Source organism: Cryptomeria japonica, chromosome 9, assembly GCF_030272615.1.
Source record: "Cryptomeria japonica chromosome 9, Sugi_1.0, whole genome shotgun sequence".
Taxonomy (NCBI): Eukaryota; Viridiplantae; Streptophyta; class Pinopsida; order Cupressales; family Cupressaceae; genus Cryptomeria; species Cryptomeria japonica.
Window position 1 is genome coordinate 279,451,754 of NC_081413.1, and position 25,457 is coordinate 279,477,210.

Here is a 25,457-nt window from a genome sequence, read left to right on the forward strand (position 1 = left end):
ATTCCATCCAAATTTGAGCATCAATATGTGTTAGAACATATGTTATTAGTAGTCCCACCCTTATAACATTCATATGTTTTTCTAATAAAGGTTATAAAACCTTATATATCATATGCTTTATTAAGCATATCCCATTTAAAATAATTGAAGTCTAATAATTATTAAAAAAATTATTATTTATGATTGATGGTTATTAAATAGGTGTAGTTAATACCCCTCAAGTATTATGCCACCCTTTTTACTCTATTAAAGAAGGTTCTTTCTCATTTGAGAGCATGTGAATTTGGACATTTATAGTGAATTATATCACTACGTACATGAGGTATTATTGGTCATGTGGAAGTATGTGGAGGAGTGTCCCCATGTTTAATCTATTTTTTAATAGACTATTTCTTGTAAATGTTTTAATAAAATGATAATTCATGGGTTTTTTACCAAAAGGGTTTTCCCCATGTATGTCTTGTGTAATGTGTAAAATTTATGCTTGTATGATTCTCATTTTAGTTATTTTGTTTTGTTTATAACGATTAGTAACCTAAGATCCCAATTTTTAACATGGTATCAAAATCAGCTCAGGTTGTAACAATTATTTTTATTCATATAATATTTACCCTAATAGATTCAATTTGAGAAACTAATGTAGGAGCATCCAGGGATGTAGGGTAATCTTGCATCTCCCAAATATATTGTTATTTTAATTTTCTATTTAAGCTAGGTATTAAAAATAAATGCAAGCATCTATAGGTCTCCATGTACCTAGGAAAGTGTCCAAAGGGACATAGGGGGTTAAAATTATTTGTGTGGCCAATGTCTAAAAATAATTGTAATTTTCATGTGTGGGCAAATATTGTTATCATTTATAATGCTAAAATCATAAAAGCGCCCTTCTTGGCATAGGAACAAGGAAGGGGAAGAGTCATGCACTCATATTAATTGAATGGTTACATAAAAATGGGAAAAGACACCTTTTTAGACACCCACTTTGGAAAATTGAAAAGACACCTTTTGAGAGCCCTCCTGGGGAAGTTGAAAGGTTATCTATTGGCACTATGTGTTTCTTTTCTTGACGGCCATATGTTGTTAATCGAGAGAGGGATTGGGATTTCCAAGAGGCACAAGAATCCTATGAAAAGGGAGGTTTGGGCTAGTTGTTTCATCATCCAAAGTTGAGTCGATCATTGAGAGTTGATCCAAGGTTGAGTGATTCATCTAGATTGTTGTGGATCATTCAAAGTGGGGTGAAAATTTGAAATTGGGAAGAATTCTCCTTCATTTGAGAGTTAATTTGTAGTTTTGCTTGCAAGATTGGTAAAGTGGTGCAGGAGCACCCTTCAAAGGGCTCCCACCATTTGTTTTTGATTGTGCTTTTGCTTCTCAATGAAGCCATTGTATAAAGAATAAGAGCCATGTGCTCATTGGTCCTAGTTAGGGTCCTAGTTGAGGTCCTAGGGTCATAAGTCAAGATTGAGATTTTTCCTGAAAACAAAGGGTATGTGTGCCTTTGAGGTGTTTAGGGGTCCTTCTTAGCATGTTGGTGTCCTTAGGTTTGCCCAATATGGGTCTCGGAGTCAAGAAAAGCAACATTGAGAAAGTTGCTCAAAAGTTGCAAAAGTTGCATGACAACTTTTAAAAGTTGTCAAGCAACTTTTTGTAATGTCCCCACCTTTTTAGCATCTCATTGGAGTTCTTAGCCTTTACATTCTCCGAAGGCTAAGTGGAGAAATAAGGAGAAATTGATTAAATTAATTTCTTATTAAGTCATTAAATAAAATAAAATTTAAAAAGGTGACTTTATATTTAATTAATTTAATTAAAAGTGACTTAAGTGATTTATTTAAATATTTTAATGTTATTATAAAGTTATAAAGTAACTTTATAATAATAAAGTCACTTTAATATTATAATGTGTGAATATGTCTTTAATCCCACATTGGCCAAGAAAGTGTTCGAGCTCTCATAAGAAAGAATAAGAAGGGACTTAAGAGCTCATTTTTTATCATCCATCCAGAGAATTGATATTTGTTTGTTATGAACTTGGGAGAAGAAGCCAAGGGTTTCTGATTCAGTCAGCCATTGGAGAGCGACAATTCTTCAGTGTTGCAACCATTTGAGGTGGTGAAATATCCACTAAATTTGGCATTTCAGGAGAGCTTCATTCTGGAGTTCTATTTGGGCTTTAAAAAGAAGGGAAGACATCTAGGGTATGCAGATTTTCGAATATATATTAATTGCAGACCTACAGTTTCATTTGGCAGCCATTAAAAATCAGAATTGAAACAATCATTTCAAAATACAATTGCTGCTACAGTACCCGCGCTACAGTAAACGCTACAGTACCGTCGTACGGACTGCTACAGTGCCGCGTGAACAGTACCGCCGTACGGATTGCTACAGTACCGCGTGAACAGTAATTTTTTCAAAAAAATTAAAATTTGCAGTTGGCAGATTTTTTTCAACTACTGGGACAGCAAAAATCAGGTTTTTATCTTACATTGTAATGAATTTGTTTTCCAGGCATATTGGCCATAAAACAGAACAAACATTCCCTTGATAGTTTCGTAAATTAATTCCAGCAGTAATATTATTGTTCCAGTATTATTTTAAGCATAGGAGTTTATTCCAGTATTGTTTCATTGCTCATTATTACCAAAAAAAAAAACACAAAAAAATCTATAAACATTCAAAAACCAAAACAAATTCAAATCTATTGCACTCAAAAGAAACAGTCAGCAGAGGAGAGCCAAGTTGGGTTCTTACATTGGTATCAGAGCTAAATCTTGCCATCCTGAGGGTTTAGCAATCACATGCAGCCGCCTGAGGTTGGCTCTCACAGATATTACACTCACAGGCGAGCTTTGTTTGACAGGGAACAAGAATTTGACAGGCAGCCGGGCACCATGGGTGACAGGCAAGGGGGTAGCCCACCCAGAGGCGATAGGAATGAGGAGCAAGAAACAAGGGAATTTTTCAGAGTAATGGCTACAGGACAGCAGCAGATGGCTCAGGCCTTGCAGGCACTCACCACCATGATTGAGCGCATGAACCCACAAGACAGACAGAATCAGGAGCAAGGGGATAACAGGAGTGCAGTGGGGTCACCTAGAGCTCAGAGGACTCATTCCAGGACAGCAGACAGGCCTACACGTCCTACCTTCATTAGAGATGAGCCTGAGGTAGCACCTACAGGAGAACCAGGAGAGGAGATGTTCGCAGATATCCTCATGGCTGCGAATGACGAATGGGATTTATTAACTCCACAGGTGCGAGAGAGGATGACATTCGAGAGGTTTGTTAATCAGAGGAGAGAGCATTACAGGTCACTCAGACAGGATAGGAGGCCTAGAGGTCAAAATAGTGAGCTAAATAGGGTTACAGGCAAGCTTACTATGCCTACATTTGATGGGAGTGGTAAGATGACAGCTCAAGCTTGGATTCATAAGCTTGACACATTTTTGGCACTGAGGCCAATGACAGAGATTGAAGCTATCAAATACGCCACTTTGCATTTGGAGGGAGTAGCACATGACTGGTGGTACCATGGTATGGTAACACTTCAGCATAATCAGGTGACAGAGTACCAGGACTTCGTGGATAGGTTGGTTGAAAGATTTGACAAGAAAGATCCAGAGGTTTACTTCCGGGACTTAGCACAGCTAAAACAAACAAGCAACTTGGAGTATTTCATTGGTGAATTTCAGCGGTTGGCAGTCATGGTGCCAAACATTTCAGAGCGTAGATTGATAGTTCTTTTCATTGAGGGCCTATCCGAACCACTGAGAGGTTGGATAAAGGCATTTGATCCTATTTCTTTACAGGAAGCTATGAAAAAGGCAAGAAGTATGGAACATGCAGTCCCAACAAACAAATTTCAGTCCAAAGGAGCATCTACTAGTAAGGATAACAAACCATTTTATAAAAAACCAGAGAGGACTGATTTTAAAAATGATTCTAAAGATAAAACTCCAGCACCTTTTTACAGGGAAACATTAAATGATTTGAGGAAGAAAAAATTATGTTTCTACTGTAAGGGACCCTATGATGCAAACCATGATTGTCCTCTTAGACCAAAGGGCAAAGCTAACAGAGTTATGTGGGCATACTGTGAGGAATCAGAATCAGATAATTCAGATCAGCAGTCTGATATAGAGGAAATAGATGGTGAAAAAGAGGAAGACAAGGCTGAAAACTCGTCTAAAATGGAGTCCAATGATGGGGAAGGAGATGGGCAACTTAGGGAAGCTCGTCTCACAAGTATTAGGCAAGAAGGGTCATTCCGGATGAGAGGAGTGCTTGCTGGACAGCAAGTCATAACTTTGGTTGATACAGGTGCCACTCATAATTTCATTGATGCTAGGATGGTGGAGAAGCGTGGCATACAAACAAAGGAGTTTGGGGGAATTAGAGTGAGGGTAGCTGATGGCTATGTCCTCAAATGTGATCGTAAGATCACTGGACTCCCATTGAAAGTTAATAATTATGACTTTAAGGCAGATTTCTATGTTGTGCCTATGGGAGATACAGATATAGTCCTTGGGATGAGTTGGTTGCATGATATTGGGGAGTTCACTCTTAACCTCAAGGAGATGGAGATGAGGTTTAAAGTGAATGGGAAGACACATATTCTTAAGGCAATCAGGGACAGTGATCTCAGGATGGTTTCTTTCCGGAGGATGGCTAGATTGATTCGACATGATCAGGTAGAGTGGGCAGCAGAGTGCATGTTGATGCCATCACAGGAGGGGCAGCAGAGATTGAATATCCTCCTGATATTCAGGAGCTTAGAGTTAAACACTCTAAGGTTTTCAGTGACATTCCACCAGGTAGACCACCAGACAGGGGTATTGAGCAATCATTGAGTTAGAGGAGGGGGCTAAACCCATCATGATTACACCTTACAGGCATCCGAAGAGGTTGAAGGATGAAATTGAGAAAACCGTAAAGGAGTTACTTGCTATGGGCCACATTAGACCAAGTAAGTCTCTTTTCGCTTCTTCAGTGGTCTTAGTGAAGAAGAAGGATGGGACATTGAGGATGTGCATTGATTACAGGGTGCTTAATAGGAAGACAATTAAAAACAGGTACCCCATTCCTAGGATTGATGAGTTGATAGATGAGCTTCATGGAGCTTGCTTCTTCTCGAAGATAGATTTGAGATCAGGTTATCACCAGATCAGAGTTAGAGAGCAGGACATTGAGAAGACAGCCTTTAGATGTCATTGTGGCCATTTTGAGTTTGTAGTTATGCCATTTGGGCTAACTAACGCACCTGCTACTTTTCAGGCAACAATGAATCGGGTTTTCCATCCTCAGTTGAGGAAATTTGTACTTGTCTTCTTCGATGATATCTTGGTGTACAGTAGATCTTGGGAGGAGCACTTGGTTCACCTTGACACGGTGTTGGATATATTGGGCAGAGAGTCCTTGTATGCAAAGGAGTCAAAGTGTGATTTGGGCATGACAGAGTTGTTGTACTTGGGTCACATCATCAGTGCAGAGGGCGTACGCATGGATCCTGAAAAGATTCGTGCCATTGTGGAGTGGCCTTCACCGGTGAACCTTACACAGTTGAGGGGCTTTCTGGGATTATGTGGTTTCTACAGGAGGTTTGTGGATGGATATTCTAGGCATGCAGCACCCTTGACAAATTTGATGAGAAAGGGAGCTTTCTTGTGGACTCCTGAGGCACAGGAGTGTTTTGAGAAATTTAAGGAGTTGATGACTTCTTGTCCAGTGTTAGCATTACCAGATTTCAGCAAACCTTTTGAGCTACACTGTGATGCTTCCGGGGAGGGCATTGGAGCGGTGCTTATGCAGGAGAAGCACCCTATTGCTTATGAGAGCAGGAAATTGAGAGGGCCAGAGCGGAGCTTCAGCATTTATGATAAGGAGATGTTAGCCATTATGCATGCTTTGGCTAAATTCAGGCAATATTTGGTAGGTAGCAAATTTTGTATCAAAACCGACCATAATAGCCTAAAATACTTTTTGGGGCAGCGAGATCTCAATGATAGGCAGCAGAAGTGGGTGAGCAAGTTACAGTCCTATGACTTTGACATTACATATTTTAAGGGGACACAGAATGTAGTTGCTGATGCCTTATCACGTCGGCCCCATTTGAGCTTATTGACAGACATATCGGAGGATTGGAGACACTTGATCCTTGCAGAGTATGCAAAGGATACTTGGGCAGCTAGATTCATAGATGGGACTATTCAGGACAGCAGATACACCCTTGTGAATGAGCTCATCATTTACAAAGGGCGAATATTTTTGGTTCCAGGATCAGTAGTGAGGAGGATGGTTCTGAAATCTTTTCATGATTCACCTATGGCAGGACATCCTGGTTTCTACAAGACATACCGGCAGATTAGAGAGCGCTTCACATGGAAAGGGCTCAAAGCAGAGGTACTTCAGTATGTTAGGGAGTGTCCCACCTGCCAGCAGAATAAGCAAGAACACTCCTATCCAGCCGGTTTACTTCAGCCACTTCCGATTCCTGATAGGAAGTGGGAGTGTTTGTCTATGGACTTCATCACAGGACTGCCTAGAGCCCAAGGCAGGGACTGCATATATGTGGTTGTGGATCGCCTTACGAAGTTTGCACACTTCTTTCCAATCACTGCTACATACACTGCTACACAGGTGGCAGAGTTGTTCTTCAAGGAGATATTCAGATTACATGGCTTAGCTCGGAGCATTGTGAGTGACAGGGACAGCAGGTTTATGAGTCACTTTTGGCAAGAGCTATTCAAGTTGTGTGCGACAGAGCTCACTCCGACTACTAGCTACCACCCTCAGACAAATGGTCAGACAGAGATAGTGAACAAATGGGTGGAGGGATATCTCAGAAATTATATAGCAGGGCAACAGAAGGCATGGGTAAAGTGGATTTATCTCTGTGAGTATTGCTACAATACCACTTATCACATGTCTATTCAAATGTCACCCTTTATGGCCCTGTATGGGTATGAGGCACCCAATTTTATGGATCTGCTTTTGAGTGACAGTAGAGTGCCCAGTGCAGGTGATTTGTTACAAGAGAGTCAAGACATTGTTAAGACTCTCAAGGATAATATAACTAAGGCACAGAATCAGCAGAAGCAGTATGCAGATCAGAAGAGGACTGAGCGGACTTTTGAGGTTGGAGATATGGTGTATCTTATGTTGCAGCCTTACCGTCAATCCACTCTCAAGAAGAGTGGTGCCGAGAAACTTAAGCCACGATACTATGGTCCATTTAGGATTATCAGGAAAGTGGGAGAGGTGGCTTATGAGTTAGATTTACCGGCAGAGAGCAAGGTGCACAACGTTTTTCATGTGTCACGCCTCAAGAAGGCGCTAGGACATCATATTGTGCCTTCTACAGTACTACCACCCCTGGATGATGAGGGAAAACTTGTTTTGATACCGGAGGCTATCATTGATTTCAGAGAAAGGAACTTGAGGAGACGTAACATCCGGGAATATTTGGTGAAGTGGAAGGATTTGCCAGTAGAGGATGCTACTTGGGAGAATGAGGAGATTTTGCAGCATCCGGAGTTGAAGTTGCTTGAGGACAAGCAATTTTAGGAAGGGCGGACTGTAATGTCCCCACCTTTTTAGCATCTCATTGGAGTTCTTAGCCTTTACATTCTCCGAAGGCTAAGTGGAGAAATAAGGAGAAATTGATTAAATTAATTTCTTATTAAGTCATTAAATAAAATAAAATTTAAAAAGGTGACTTTATATTTAATTAATTTAATTAAAAGTGACTTAAGTGATTTATTTAAATATTTTAATGTTATTATAAAGTTATAAAGTAACTTTATAATAATAAAGTCACTTTAATATTATAATGTGTGAATATGTCTTTAATCCCACATTGGCCAAGAAAGTGTTCGAGCTCTCATAAGAAAGAATAAGAAGGGACTTAAGAGCTCATTTTTTATCATCCATCCAGAGAATTGATATTTGTTTGTTATGAACTTGGGAGAAGAAGCCAAGGGTTTCTGATTCAGTCAGCCATTGGAGAGCGACAATTCTTCAGTGTTGCAACCATTTGAGGTGGTGAAATATCCACTAAATTTGGCATTTCAGGAGAGCTTCATTCTGGAGTTCTATTTGGGCTTTAAAAAGAAGGGAAGACATCTAGGGTATGCAGATTTTCGAATATATATTAATTGCAGACCTACAGTTTCATTTGGCAGCCATTAAAAATCAGAATTGAAACAATCATTTCAAAATACAATTGCTGCTACAGTACCCGCGCTACAGTAAACGCTACAGTACCGTCGTACGGACTGCTACAGTGCCGCGTGAACAGTACCGCCGTACGGATTGCTACAGTACCGCGTGAACAGTAATTTTTTCAAAAAAATTAAAATTTGCAGTTGGCAGATTTTTTTCAACTACTGGGACAGCAAAAATCAGGTTTTTATCTTACATTGTAATGAATTTGTTTTCCAGGCATATTGGCCATAAAACAGAACAAACATTCCCTTGATAGTTTCGTAAATTAATTCCAGCAGTAATATTATTGTTCCAGTATTATTTTAAGCATAGGAGTTTATTCCAGTATTGTTTCATTGCTCATTATTACCAAAAAAAAAAACACAAAAAAATCTATAAACATTCAAAAACCAAAACAAATTCAAATCTATTGCATTCAAAAGAAACAGTCAGCAGAGGAGAGCCAAGTTGGGTTCTTACACTTTTTCACCATGAGGTCAAAATCTTTAATGTGGTGTGGACAACCCTAATATGGGCACACAAACCGAGGCAAAGGTGCTATAAGTAATTGCAAACCCTAAGTTAAGGGGTTGGATGTCAGATATTGTACGGCCCAAGCAAAGGGACTTGACTATGACTGCAGTTTTGTTGCCAGTCGGAACAAATGGAGTAAAAGAAGAATGTTTATGAATTGATTTTCGTGCAAAACTATGTGGACTGTCTTCTATGATGTAAATACTTTCATTTTGAGCACATAGATTAGGTTTTGGTTTGTAAGTGTGGTGTGTTTGTAAATATTTTGTAAGTTGCATTCTCTCTGTCCAATTTTGGACTAGTTTGAATAAATGGGTACATAACTCCATTCCCCATTGTGGAATCACCATGAAACCATGGGGAATGAAAGTACAGACCCTGTACTATAGTTCAATGCAAGCAAGGCCCTTGGAAATGCAAGGAGGCCATTTGAAGACACACTCCTAAGCGAGACTGGACAGTGCCCGGCTAGGAAGAGTTGAGTTGCAAAGGTCTTGGAGAGCAAGGAAGGTCAGAGGAGGAGGCACCCTTTGGAGGAGTGTAGAGGGGTGAGTGGTGTATCATTGGTGTGAAGGAGGAGCTTCCACCAATCCAGACAAGGTGGCAAGAGCATCAAACCCACACTATGTCCCTGGCAGGCCTAGAAACCCTCCTAAAAACCATTAAAAACCTTAAAATCCACCTAGGGCAGTGTACGGACACTTGAAGGCCCTAAACCAGGAAAATCCTTGAGTTCTTGCTAAATGAATAGCAGGTCTTTTGGGAAGTTTCACACGAAAGTGCATCATTTGAGAGAGGGAGCCCTAAAGGACCGGGTAGGAGGCCTAATTGGTCATAATCCTTGTAGCCCTATTTTGTAGGCAAAACACAAAATAGTGAAATCGGTAAGGGATTGGAAGCTTGAAACCTCTTGGGGGCACATGAATGGGTGGAAAACCATGAATTAGACCTGACCTAACCTTGCTAAGACCTAGGAAGGTGTGGAACAAGCCTAACCCTTATTGGCCTAAGTAAGGGTTTCTTGAATCTCATGAGTAGGTGAGACCTTAGGAGTAGATTTTCAACTTGTTGGTGGGTGGATTGGGCAAGGTCAGGGGATTCCACAAGCAGGGGAAGTCCTAGAGACCCTAGGGTGTGGTTAGAACACCTGGTGATCCAAGGAAAGGATCCAAGAGCATGGACTAGGCTAGTCTATCCCAGACCCCATCCCATCATAAAGCCCATGAGGCTAAGCATTGTAATTTCTGAATACTTGTGTTTCTTTATATTGAAGTGATGGAAAATCAGTTATTTTTATTCTTGTAATTTGTATGCAATTTATGCTATGCATGAATCTTTGGTGGATTAACCCTCACATAGTGTAAAAGAGCATGTGTTTTGGGTGTGTTAGGCGAGTCCCCGACGTCAAAAACTACAATTTATGATATATGGTTAACTTAATGGCTATAAAGGTGTTTAGACAATTGAACAACATAATTAACAAACATTCAAATTGACAATAAAACTAACATGTTTTATTAAAAAAAAAAATATCATCCTTCTCAATATCCTTTTAATTCAATATTCTTATTTTCATTTATATGTCATAGAAATGATAGACGTCATAGAATTAATTGACATGTCGTAGAAATAGTTGTGACTACTCATGAAGTGATGCAATCTTTAAAATAAACATGAAACCAAGCTAGTAATGAAGAGCCCTTCTTAACACCAAAATCTAGAGTTGATATATGTTGCATGTGATAGTCATCGACTTTAAGGCTACACTAACGTTTTTCATCTCAAGGATTGAGTGATCATAGTCCCAAAATTTTAAATTCAATTATTATAGCCCCTATGGTGAGTATCTTGGGGACATGGCTTTCAAATACCACGCATGGAGACATGTCGACTATAATATATCAATAGTTTACCCTGAGCAATCACCCACTATTTACCTTTTAGCATCATAATCCTTATTGCCTCCTGAGCCAGATGTGAATACTACGATTGACCACTGAAAAATTTATAATTTCTCACCCAGTTAGGAACATTGTCTCTTAGCCGTTGAATCAAGTTACATGCAAAAAGTGATTTTATTTTCAAAATTTTAAAATCTGTTTTTACTACTTATAAAGAATACCAAAGTCAAGGAAACATATCACAATTGAAAAAAATGCGGCAACATTTAAAACATTTGCAATAGCCTAATCTACGTCAAAACACTTAACCTATGCGCTAAAGTTCACAATATTTTACCAACACTTTAATAATGGGCTGTTGTGTGCAAATTGACATCTACATCATATTGACACTTTTTTATGCTTCTCATATCATGAAAATAATAAATAAATAAATAAAAAGGAAATTTTACCTCTAAAAAAACATACCTTTAAACAATCCAATCATATGCCCACAAGTCTCCACATCTCCAACGAGTTTCGCATAAGTAACTTTGATTTTGTGGGATCTCATTATTCCACATGTCATTTTTCCTCTACTCAATCCAATGATCATCTCAAAATATTCTTGGAGCTAATTAGTGACTATGGTATGTCTCTACCACTCATGCCCCTCGTCCCACCCCCACCTCCCCTCTCCCCCCCTTAGGACTAATTGTATATCTAATCTTTATGAATCCATAATAGTCAAAAATGAGAGGTATTGAGATCTGATTGATATATATTCACTACTATCAAGAAAGGTGATGCACAATCTGTTAGAGAGTTTAGTAATAGATTAAAGAAAATCTTGTGTACTTCTTTGGCACATTCGATACGTTTAGAGATCAATATTGGCTCTCTTTTCAAACAGTCCAAGGGAATCCTTTGGTTCAATACCATTAAGAAGGCAAGGAATTTCAAAAATACTTGATTCTACTATATATATATATATATATATATATATATTAAAGGTATCCAATATAATAACCAAAGATGTAGAGAATATCACTGTTACAACTATATAATATTACATTCGAGAGGAAATTGGACTAATAATTGTATCATGTTGGTTAATCCTAATAATTGTATCATGTTGGTTAATCCTAATAATTCTATTATTCTGTGTTATATGGGAAAATCAATTATTGAAGTGAGTTCACATAGCTATCTCTTACCTCGCTATCCTTGAATTAATTCACCCATCACCATGAACTTGTAATTTACTTCCCACCCTACTCTAAGTTTCAAACATTTCATCTGTACTGAAGAAGAGGATTTATTTTCCACACAATAAAGATTTTACTATAGGCAGAAACATCTAGAATTGAATGACCCTTGTCAAACACAGAGATAGTTATTTCTGCTAAAGATAAGGAATTTGGAAGAATAGGATATACACAAACAGGATAGGGAATATATTGAGGTCCAAATTTGATTTGAGAACTAAGAGAGACTAGATATAGTTCATACAAATGTACTCTCCCATGCTGGCATGATAATCAACAGCACGACGATTCCCTCTTTAAATATAACCACCAGAGTAGCTGTACTTTTTGTCAATTTTATCATTTGCAGTGTTGCCTTCAAACTTCAACTTCAAAATTTTAATAGCTAAAAAGTTAAATTTTGCTTTTGCTATTAATATCTTAGCTCTCGAATTTTACAAAGCCAATCTAGACTGGATGGTAGAAGATTTGTATGAAGTCTACCATGAAGCTATCAGAGATGGGACGCTGGGGGAAGATATAAATAAAGGAATCATTAAGCTGTTAACTAAAGATGGTGACAAGAGCAACATTAAAAATTGGAGACCAGTCACTCTCCTAATATCTCTTATAATTTTTTTACTAAAATATTAGCAAGGAGATTGACCAATATTTTACCAATCATAGTCAATCAAACTCAGACTGGGTTTACTAAAAAAAGGTATATCCTAAAGAATCTTTTGACCAGCTGGAAGTGCCTAGATTGGGCCAAGATAAGTTCTCAGTAGGTAGGCATCCTGTTGCTTGACTTTGAAAAAGCATATCACCGTGTGGAATGGTCTTTCATCCTAACTGTTTAGAGGCAATTGGCTTTCCTGAATCCTTTTGCAAGATGGTACAAGTCCTATTCAAAGATGAAAATGCTCAAGTTGATGTTAACAGAGAATTGACAAAGGCCTTCCCTCTTGGAAGATCTATCAGACAGGGGGTGCCCTTTGGCCCCAGACCTATGTGCCATTGCTTCAGAAGCACTATTTTATGCTCTCAAGTCGGATCTACTTGGCCCTAAAGTGCATGGTATTGATATTCTAGACAAATCCCTCCTACTCAATATACAATTTTGTAATGTCCCACCCTAATTTGGAACACTTAACAACTGTAGAACTGATAACAACCTGCTTGTTCCCTGTATTATTATTTGTTTGATTGATTTTATCTTTCAAAACTAGATAGAAGTTGCAGAAGGGTTTGGTGTATTGTGTTTGCAATGGTTTTTGGATTGATAATAGTAAACAACAATATTCTTGCAACAAATGACAATTCTGAAAATGAAATAAAAAACTATGGAACCTGAGAACTTAATTTCCGAATTTCTTTGTAGTTTCAAAGTTACAAAATTTGCTGCAAAAGAGAATGACCTAGTTTGGAAATAGGTCCTACAAATCAGATTGAAGCATGCCTAATAAGGGCCTCTGAAACTTGATGAAGGAAAGCTCCAAACAGCTGTCTTGTTGGTCAGAATCACAAAGCTAGCAGCCACATTAGATACTCAGAATATACCAAGTTGGCAGCCACATAGGTCACTCAGAAAATCATTTGCAGCTCTCTTAAAACTGCCCCTTCCACCTAGAAATTCCTCTCAACAGGGAGGTCTGATTTAGGCGCTCAAGAAGTGCAAAAAAGAGCCCTCAAGATCTTGGCAATTGGGCCTATTATCATCCCGTCTTGATAGGAGTTGTACGGACTGTTGTGAATCAAATTTGGTGCCGTTAGTCACTAATACCTACTCCAATCAGCTGAAGATGAAGAAGCCGAATAGATTAGCACTGATCAGCAATAGAGAAGTCTTGTTCAGATCCCAAATGTTACCAAGAATGGTGCAGCTAGACAAGCAAACTGCACACTCAGAAATCCACATCAAATGCTCTTGGGTGTTCAAAAAAACTGATGTAAACTGACCAAAAACTGCTGGAATTAAATGAATCTTGCAAGCCCAACACTGAAATGCAAAGGAAGTGACTTCTCCTTGCTCCAAACAAGCCAAAGAAGGGGTCAGCCTCACATGCAAGCACCTTGCTCAGCCACAACCAGCAACATGTCTTCAAAACTGATTTTCATATGATGCACCAATGAGATCCCTGAAGTAGAATCTCCCTACACACCCTGAGATGATCTTCCACAACTATAAGTGTGATGACTTGTGAAGGGTTTCGTTCACACAAGCTGCTCCAAACCTTAGGGTTCAACTAAGCTCCTCTCAAGAGGCAAGAGTGAAATAATAACCAACATAACATAACCTAACAATGGCTCAAGTTGCCTTTATAGCCTCTTCTATCCTTACACCCTAATTAGGGTTCCTTTTTCAAGTGCCCACTTTATGATTTTTATTTAATTTCAAATGTCCCATTAATATCTTTTTCTTTCTCCTCAAAGGGCACCCACTTAAGTCAGTTTTTTTTTTTATTATTCCCAACTCCACTTGGAGTGGTGTCCAAGGAAAGTGCTTTATTATAAAGTCATTTTCATAACTTAATAAATCTATCTTTTAGAGTCACCTTTTAATATCATTAGCAATATTACAAATAACCTCAAAATGCAGTGTACTCCACTTTCTCTCTCCTAAGGCATCCATGCTCTCTCTCTCAGATACTAGATGACTTCTATCATAAAGTCCACTTTTCATGTCTATTATTCAAGTTAAATATTAATTTAACTTAACAACCTTTTTGCAATATCATAAAATAATGCGCTAATACCTCCTAATCCACTCTATTATGTTCTTTGAACTGTAATGATCCCCCTTAATTTTTTCGAATTTTTTTTTCCCAAAGTTACATTCAACACAACACTTGTTAAGGTTAGGAAATGAAACCAAATGCTACTGAAAGTAACCCTCCACTTTCTGATCACTGAGAGCCCAATCTGGGATGGTGAGAGCATACAGTGTCGAGGGGATCGTTAGATGCCAATAACTGAAAATGATTGCAATCCTCGGCCAGCAAGCCAGCCCCTTCTGCTTATACAACAGGATATTGAAAACAATGCAATCACCTAGCGGTAAACCAGCCAAGGACAGGTCAAAGAACTAAAGAATGCAATCACTCAACCACTTATTCAGCAAGAGTTATAGAAATGAAATTCACTCAACTCAACTGCTTATGCAGTTGGAGGACAGTATTACAAAATTCAAGATAGGTGGCTAAGCCGGCCTCTTCCACTTGTGCAGTGGGAACCAATGAGAAATCTGAGAGAATAGCTGTTAGTACTACTACCAGCTTTACAATTCATTAAAGAGATTTCAGAATTTGAGAAATATTACTAATCCAAGATAGGCGGCTAGGCCAGCCTCTTCCACTTATGCAGTGGGACAGCAGAAAGCCAAAATGTTGTTGTTAGTACTACTAACTAGCATTACAATGAATATAGAATTTGATAACCAAGTGTTGATTAAGAACTGAAGCTACAACAAGAACTTCAAACCTCCTCTAACAACCCAATTAACTCACACACTCAAAAACACACCCAAAATCCAACTTACGAAAATCTGATATATAAGACAGCAGGCTGGAAATGCATAACCAGCAACACCAATCCACACCAAATTGCTCCTAACTCACTCAAAACTCCCTCAAATCACACAACAACACACCCAAACTAACAATAAGCATTAAGCAACCAAGTACGAACTGGAAAACAGCAGCAACATGACCCCAAACACTCAACACGCATCCCAATGCACCTCTCTAACAAGTATGTCTAGGCTGAAAAGTACGACTTGCACTTAAAATTTGAAGACTCAAAACTAGGAGCTGAAAACTTACAAATCTAATCGCCTGATGCATAGAAATATTTAGAGCCAATACCCAGAATCAGCAGGAGCCTGCACAGAGACTTAGGAGTGAAAATACGCTTCAGCCATGACGCCATCCAGCAACTAGGAAACACACAAAAACTTACACAAAACAGGAAACCAACTGATGCAAACCATTCTCAATATACTCTATCTATTCCTCTGAGTGAGAAATAGTCTCTCCACAACTAGGTGCTATATCTCAAGCACGAAACTGACATAGGCTAGGAAGCTCGCAACTTTGAAGCACAAATCTAGCACCATTCTGACAGCACTTCGTTATACAAATTTTCATGGATGGAAAAATGAGAGCCCAAGTCACTTATTTATAACTTTTGCCCAGCCAAATTCAAATGCAAATGCTCACTAAATTCGCCCAAATCTCATGTCATTTCATCCCACTCACATTTGGCAATATATTTCATTTCATTTCTTTCAAGTATATGGCGCCCAAGATGAAAGTCCTCTACCTAGACTCCAAGTTCAAACTTTTCCTTTGGTCCACACTTTGCAACATAAAAAAACATTATATCTTTAGCACTTTTTTCATACACATTGCCTGACTTAGGAGACTTAATTTTTTATTTTTTTTAAATAAAAAGTGCTTCCCCTTTCCTAAGTCATCCAACAATAATAATTAAATATTAAACCTTAGAAAATCACTTGCAAATCAAATACTGATCAGTACCAAATTGAAATATGAATTTGAAGTGTTGAAAACCATCAAACTGAATGGGTTGGAGTTCTGCACTGAATTGCTAAAAATAGAACTGCCTGAAAGACACTTACTAAAAATAGTAAGTCTTGAAAACAACTCCAAAAAGACTGTTCTTCGAACCCTGTAGCTCAGCACGAAAAACCTATAAAAACCCAATAATCATGTTAACTAACATCAACTTACTAAAAATAGTAAGTTCTGTAAACTCCTCTAAACTATTTGCATGTCATATCACTGTGAAGCTTACAGAAAACCCAGAAGGAAACCTCAATTCATTCTGCCAAACTCCAACCAGAACATCCCTGAAAACTACGAGGAATTTTCCTAGAAAATAGGATACCCTAATTTCTGCTTCCAGTTAACCTACGGGTCTCCCGAATAGGCTAATGGCTCACTGAACTTCTCCTCACTGAGAAGGGGACATTACATGAACCCTGAGAGAATCAACCCAACATGGTTCCTATGTCCATCATGTTAGTCTACGAGACCCTGATTGGCTGATGTGTACTAAGAAGGGGACATTAAAAATTTGTTGATGATACTACCCTGTTCCCAACGCTAGACAAGGAAAATGTGAGCAACTTGTTGAATAGACTAGAGTTATTTTGTAGTGCCTCTAGTTCCAAAATATCACAGGCCAACTCCATACTTCTAGGCTGGTCTGATAGCCCACCTAAGTGCCTAAGTGGGTGACTGACTTTGGTTGGCAATGAGGAGGACCTAGTAAAATAGTTAAGTACCTAGGCATACCATTCTCAGTGTCCCCCTCATTGCCTGAAATATGGGATTGGATGTTTGTAAAAATTGAGAGGAAGCTCAGCAATTGGAACAGGAATTATCTATCCTTGGCAGGCAGACTTCAAGCATGTCTATAAGATACTCTCTTCATACTCTATCTACTATGCTTAACTATGGTTTTATGTTGGTTATCAGGTCAATAAAGTGCAGATAGTAATCAGGCAGTTCTTGTGGTCAGATGGGAGAGGTAAGAAAGTGAAGCATGCAGTAAGGTGGGAATGGTTTTGTTTGAGAAAGAATTTAGGTGGGTTGGATCTTAAGGGCCCCAGGAAGCAAGGGATTGCTTTAGCATCCAAATGGATTGTCAAGGCACCTATTGGAGATAAACCATGGAAGATTTTAATCAAGAAGAACATTCAAGATGCCATCCCCAAGAAAGCCAGGAAGTGGAAAAACATGCATATAAGTGACACGCTATTTGGTATTTTTAGTGCTATCCCTTTAGGATCTAGTGTGTTTCTTAGCATTTGGAGGGTATGGAAATGTGTAAGGATAAAGTGCAATTAATTGAGGCAGTGAACTGTGTGAAAGGTGGGATCTATGGGTACAGTGCCTTTGGTTCCAAAATATCACAAGCCAAGTCCATACTTCAAGGTTGGTCTGACAGACCACCTGAGTGGTGAATGACTTCGGTTGGAAATGGGGAGGACCTAGTAAACTAGTTATGTACCTAGGCATACCATTCTCGGTGTCCCCCTTATTGCCTAAAATGTGGGATTGGATGTTTGCAAAAATTGAAAGGAAGCTTAACAATTGGAACAAGAATTATCTATCCTTCGTAGGCAGACTTCGGATATGTCAGAAGATACTCTCTTCCTAATTTATCTACTATGCATCACTATGGTTTTATGTTGGTTAGTAGGTCAATAAAGTGCAGAAAGTAATAGACAATTCTTGTGGTCAGATGGGAGAGGTAAGAAAAGGAAGCATGCATTAAGGTGGGAAATGGTGTTGTTTGAGCAAGGATTTAGGTGGGTTGGGTCTTAAGGACCTCAGGAAGCAAGGAATTGCTTTGGCATCCAAATGGATTGTCAAGGCACTTGTTGGAGATTAACCATAGAAGATTTTAATCAGAAAGAACATTCAAGGTGCCACCCCCAAGAAAGCGGGAAGTGGAAAAACATGCATATACATGACATTTTGTTTGGTAATTTTAGTGACATCCCTTTAGGATCTAATGTGTTCCATAGTATTTGGAGGGCCTGGAAAATGTGTAAGAATAAAGTGCAATGTACTGAGAGAGTGAACCGTGTGAAAGGTGAGATCTATGAGTACAGATCCCTTTGGTGGAATGTTGAATATAATGGTAAAATCTTGGCACTTCTCCAAGGCTGCTCTGCCAAAAAATGGAACTTAGTTCGATTCGCTAAGTTGAATAATCTGTTTTACAACAATATTATCACAAATTGGGAGATCTTGAAATCTGAATTCAATCTTTCAAACAGAAATAAAAGGACATATTTGGTCTTAATAAAAGCATTGGCCAATATAAAAAACTTGTTAAGATGCTAAATGATGCTGATTGTATTTTGAATATTAAGTGGTCTGATGGAAACCCCTTCTTAATCTTAAAGCTAGCTGTCGATACAAAATCCTTACCCAGATTAACAGTGTGTTTGACCATGTGAATAAAAAGTGGAACCTGAGCCTTAATAATAAAGATTGGATGATATTTTTCACTATATGCTAGTCTAACAGATTAGAACCTAAAAAACTCTGCTTTAGGTGGCAACTTGTCACTCAGAAACTTGTTCTTAATGTGAACCCTGTCAATTATTTATGTGGTTGCTTGGAAAATTGTTTTCACATATTCTTCCGATGTAAGTTTGTTGCTGTTGCTTGGTCATTGTTTATGGGGAATATTGTGGGTTGGAACATTGCTGATAAGATTTCTTGGACCGAAGTACTTGCAGGATATGTCCAAGGTCTGACTAAAAAGTCTAATTCCTTTTGGTTTGTATTGTCTACTGAAATCTTATGGTTCTTGTGGAAGAAAAGGAACGAACATATTTACCAAAGTAAGGAGAGAGTTCTTACTATGTCTAATTGTAGACTTACAATGCTTATGATTATTGAACAGGTTGCCTTTACCCTAAAGCTACCAGCTGAAAGATTCATGAAGGTCATTGAAGAAGGTTCCTCTCCAATTTATAAGGAAGACATCCAAAATGCTCATTATTGGCCATAAGACTTGAGGAAAATAGACAAGAAGTTCCAAGAAGAGTATATATACTTTCAGAACATCTATATCAAAGAACACCAGTACCAGTTGAAGAAAGAGGCAACTGTAAGGAACCTCGAGATCACTCATCAGAATTTTGACTGTTCCAGTTGGGAGAGAATCTCTCCCCCCATTGCAGCAGCCTTTGATTCCTTCCAGATTAGCAGAATGCGGCCAAAGAAGAAAGATAAAGGGAAAGGGAAAGAGAAAGTTAATGAAGATGATCAAGATGAGGAAAATGAAGATAAGCAGCAGTCTGATAGTAATGGAAACTGATATGATCTGTCTAGTTAATAATTTCTTTTGCAAACAACTGATGTAATGTAACTATTATATGCTACAGTTATCCGCTATGATTGGACTATGTTTCCTTTTGTTCTATTTTGGTTAAGCCTGGTTTGGGCTTGGATAGAGTGACCAACTTGGTCACTAATTATGTAACCAGGTAACTGTACAAGACTTTTTATTTTGGTAATTAATATACAATTCAAAAGAAAAAGTTTCTACTTGAAATATCTTGCAACTAGAATCTGTTGCTAACTTGCTACTGTTAACTTGACAGCAACATATTGGTAGCCCAGCAGCAAGTGAAAATCTGATATGGTAAGTTCTTTTTTGTATTTAATTGATTAAAAGAGAATTTTTAGTTGTAGATGGTTGAGAGTGTTTATTAACACAGTCATAGCTAATATCAAGCAAAGAGAACAATTGGTTGAGTAGGTTTGAAATTATTTATAAAGTAATTGTTCTAAATTGGACGTGAGAATTTAGAGGTGTGTGTCTCAAGGAGAATTTATTTTGGAATGCAAAGTTTAGAAGAGCAAAGATATTTCATTTTGAGGGTATTGATACTCAAAATTTCACCTTTACGTATGGCTACTTCACATAATATTTGTGTTCTCGAAGCTGTCCATATTATATACCTAATAGATATTTTAGACTCTGTGCTATTGAAGAGTCTAATGCAACATCAAATGGATAAATTATAAGAGTTTAATATTGGAGGTTGGAGGCATTGGAGGCAGGTGATATTTTTATCATCTTGAGCTATCTTCTCACTTAGAGATGTACTTTGCATGAAAAGCACTAGTTTCATCGTGTCCCTTCATAGAGCAAAGGGGGGCTTGGCATCTCTTGGCAGAAGTGTGGATAGTGTAATCTCTGAAATAGGGTGGGATTACTGTATTTTTTCAATTAATCAGGAAAAATAGGGTAAGGGTTAGGAAAAATCAGAAACAAAATGCTACAGAGAAGAGAGGGAAAAAGCCCAGAAACCCTAATTTTTTAACCAAAAAATCATGTTTTTATTTTTTTAAATGAAATTTTCCAATAAAATCACCAAAAAAGGGTCAATAATTGGTTTGTCCAAATAAGCTGATAAATCACGATATTTGAAATGAACAAATTAATCACAATTTTTTGCAAGTTTCCACAACTATATGGTATCCATTCATTCTTATAATGATTTATTTTGCTGCAAACAATTTCATCTATGCCGATAAACACACAAGTTGTTATATTGAAAAAAATATCTGATTCAGAAGTTTACTCAATTGCCACTGAGGGTTTCTGATTCTCCTCATACAAAGCAACAAGAACTGCAACCAAAAAAATAGATTTGGTTTAACCCACAATGATAGCCATCTTGAACTTCTCAAAGAAAACATATGATTTAGCTTCTTTATTATTGATTTAATTGTTCTAATAAGAAACTAATACACTCTATTAGAAGCATAAGAAAAATTTTACACTCGCATTCATTGTTCAATACAAGTACAAAAATCAAAACCATGGAGACCTTTAGTGAGGGTATCAAGCACGCCACTTGACTCCAAATATTTCCTGAAAGCTTCCTTCTTGGATTCATTTGCCTGCCATATTAGAATGACAGGCATTATCATAGAGCTTAAAAGTTACAAAAAACTTATAAGAAATGTAAGCTTTTCCAAGAGCAATGCCAATGTACCATGTTTCAAATAGTTCCCACACCATTTCAAAAACAAAGTCAACCAACAAAGTTCAATTCCACAATTATATCACCCAATAAAACCTTCAAGGGAACAATAGGACTCAATGGACACAAATAGATTGACTAGAGTAACAATTGACAGAAAATTTTGATGTAATGTTTGTGGAATCCAACTAAACATTTGGCACATAAGGGCACATGGATGAGCAACAGTGTGCACAAGATATGTCAATTAATGACCACACAGGATGATCAAATGAAAATCCATAAACATACAAATATCATAAAGAGAACAATCATGAAAAATATTGCAGTAGATTTAAACAATGAAGTATTGGAATGCTGTTATTCAGAGTTGTAATTCTGCCATTAGAGATCATCATTGTGCATGTATAGCTGCTTGGATTAGCCATCCTTCGCTAGGTGCTTGATCCTTGACTGCATCAAGTCATCATCTGCAAGGAATTAAACAGATAGGCATTCAAATCTTCTCCTCGATTATTGTGACTCCATATTTTGTAATTTTGGTCAATAGCATAAAGTGGACAACATCCAAATCATCTGCTTGGCTAGACAACCTTTTAAAACTTGAGCGTAAAAATATCCTTTCAGGGAAGTAGGCATTTTGATGTCGTCATTATTTGCAAGGAATTTAACAGAGAGGCATTCAGTCCTTCTCCTTGATTGTTGTAACTCAATGTTTTGTAATTTTGATCAATAGTGTAAAGTTGACGCCATTCATAAGTTTGCATTGTTTTTTTAAATTAGCTTAGATAAGTTGTAAAAGGTGTTCGAAAATTATGTATGGAACAGAATAGGGGCAGTGTTGAAAACACCCACTGAAAATTTATTTATTCTCCTGAATCGACTTCCTTGAATCATGTATTGCAAACTAAGTTTCCCTTTAAAGAATATAGTATTACCTATACAAACTGAAATAGGGATTTCAAAATAGAGTTGTATACTCCTAAAAATATCTAATAAAAAAATACTAAAAAACTAGGTGATACTCTAAATTTAAACAACAGATTGCACAACTTAAAACTAACTTCCAAAAAAACACATGCCATAAAAAATAATGACTAGCTTTCATCTAAAACAACATTCTTAACTTCATTAATATTTTGTTGTTTGACAATATATTTTCCTACATTCTCCCCTTTGACATCAAATCCCTATAAATGAAAACTTAGTCTTCAAATCTGAATGTGTTACCTTTACTAGTCCTTTAGTCATGATATCCATCAACTGTTTTTTTGACCTACAAAACTCAATTTCAACTTTCTTCTCTTGTAGCAACTCTCTTACATAATCGTCCTTCAGTTCTATGTGTTGTATCCTTGTATAAAATACTAGAATCTTACTTAGTATTACTCCACCACTATCACAAAATATCACTGTAACTCTTCTTACTTAGATTTCCTTTTTCTTCTCCTAGATCTTCCAAAACTCTTCTTAACTGAACTACTTGTCCACAAATAACTATTAATGCAACATATTATGTATTTGTACTAGATAATGAAACTATATCCGGCTTCTTTTAACTCCAAGTAATCATTCCACTTCCTACAATAAAACAATGTCCTGATGTGCTCTTTCCATCATCTCATAACCCTACCCAATCTACATCTAAATAGTGTTAATGTGTGTTTTATGCACATAACATTTCAGAATAAAATACCAAGGTAATTTACCCTCTCTTGAACAAAATGACCTCAGATGCTAAGGATAAGATCAACTAAAATGATTCCAAGGTTTCTACATGTCAGGTCTTGAAGAGTGGGTAACTCAATGGTTGATGTGAATTGTTGTGTTCACTTGGGGACTTACACAAATGTTAGGATTATCTTCTTCAATCATGAAATATGCGGAATAGGTATGCTGACAACTTAGGATTTAATAATATGGCTCTTGACTTAATTCTTACTAAAAAAGTGGGCAAAAGGAATAGGGTTCAGGAAATCTATTCTAGGCCTAAGAATGTAGGAAATGATGAACAAATCTAGTGGAATCAAACTAGGCAAGGTCTCACAAACAGGTATTGACACAAGCTTAGTGCAATCGTCTAAGGTATACTCAAGGATTTTCAGACTATCACCATCAAATGTTGACACCATCCAAGTTGATGCTTGTCAAGGGACGTGTAATAATTGAAGTTAAGCTTACTCAAATCTCCAGTTGACCACACAAGGCACACTTACCAGCGGCAAGAGGCTAGTGGTACGGATTAAGGATTCCACACAAATATATTCAACAAATCTTTCACTCAATCTAACAAACATGAAAACAAATTCTAATCTAACTTGGAGGAATTGATAACCATGAATACAAAGACAACATTTAAAGAGCGAAATCACCAACAATTGAACAATGATTTAGATTCAAATAGTTGCAGCATATACCAACAATTCTACAAAAACTCTCTTACAAATGAGAGACAAGGAGGTACTCTTAGAAAATGGATGGCCAAGATTGATACAAGATCAACGACCAAGATGAAATATCCCAGACCAATTTTTTTCAATTTTTCAATTACAAAGAGTAATGCAACACACATCCGTTAGGGTTAGCACTTAAACCAAAACGATGCGGAAAACAACTCTAACCAAGAATGTACACCAGGATCCCGGGTTGGGCAAGGCGTGAGCATATGGTCAGAGGGTCTTAAAGCATTCTGAAAGTAACTCTAACCAAGAATGTGCCCAAGATGGACTAACATATGGTCAAAGGATCTTGGTGCATGCTGAAAGCAACTCTAACCAAGAATGTGCCCAACATGGACTAACATATGGTCAGAGGATCTTTACAATTACAACTGCTGAAGGAAAACTCGACACCAAGCATGTGCTTTCAAACCCAGGGTGGGAATGGAGCTACCATATGGCGGAGATGCTAAGAACTTAGAAATGGAATTAAATGTAAATAACAAGCGTGAACTGAAAATGAGAAGAAATGCTGCCAGTACTACTGTTCAGCTTACAATATGATAGTAAATGCTTGCCAAGATCATAGGATTAAGACTATACAATGCTGTAACAATATAGAAGGCTCTCCCGGGCTTCACAAAAATGATAAGTCCAAAAAATTCTACTCAAGGATCAATCTTAATATTCTGATTTATGACAGACCTGCACGTGAAATGCTTAATCAGCAACACATGGAATCACTAAAATGCTCAATACTCTCTCAATACTAGTCCAAATGACCCAAAACCAAAAGCAATGGCTTCCTATGAAGGAGGTGACCCAACCAATACCAAGAAATCAGACATTAACCCAACAGATTATTTATCACAAACCCTAGGGCAATTCCCAACAATGACGCCAAGCAAGAATGGCGATTTTCCTCTATAAAATAAAACACTTCATATTAGAATCTGCAAATTTGCACAAAGGAGCGCCCAGCCAAAACAAGAGGAAATATGCAATACCCAGAATGAATATGTTTTTATTTTGAAATATATGAGTGAAACTACAAATCTGCCCTGCTAACCGCGACTCCCGAAAATGAAATGAAATGCAAATAACTGAACTTCAAGCACAACTCAAGCTACAATGCAATCCCCACTACAAACTCTCACAACTACACTAAATCACCACTAGTTGCTATCTTTCAAGCAAGAAGCAATGCCAAGGCTAGGAGGCATTCATTCCTCGAAGCAACCCCAATACCATTCCGACAGAGTAACATTACAATAGACATAAGATGCCAAATGAAGGGAAGAGGCCTCCATTTATAAGCTTAACAAGGGATCTCTAGAGGCTTCTAGAAAGTGCGCCCTAATTTCACATTTGAATTTTCCTCCAAGAAATGGCGCCACTTTTAAAAGCTTAATTAACCTTTATTTTAATTCACTTCTCTTCATAAAGTTGGCACCCCTTTTCATAAGCAAGATTTTAGACCTTAGGAAATACTAAATCCCTTCCATGATGCGTCCACCCTTGAAGACCACCTTTTAAAACAACTTGAAGTGATGAAGCTAGGCCAAGGGGTCAACTTTAAAATATAACATTAAAACATAACATTATTTAA

The 25,457-nt window shown here is 37.6% G+C and overlaps 1 protein-coding gene across 2 annotated transcripts in view; it reads right to left on the reverse strand.

The window, feature by feature from the left end:
• Positions 1-25,457, reverse strand: part of LOC131048614 (uncharacterized) — a 170,985-nt gene that overhangs the window by 82,731 nt on the left and 62,797 nt on the right. For both annotated transcript variants that reach the window (XM_057982637.2, XM_057982638.2), the window contains exons 2-3: positions 21,255-21,327; positions 21,006-21,054 (exon numbers count right to left, since the gene is read on the reverse strand). In XM_057982637.2, coding sequence (XP_057838620.2) covers positions 21,006-21,054; positions 21,255-21,327 — 122 coding nt within the window. The remainder of the gene's footprint in view (positions 1-21,005; positions 21,055-21,254; positions 21,328-25,457) is intronic.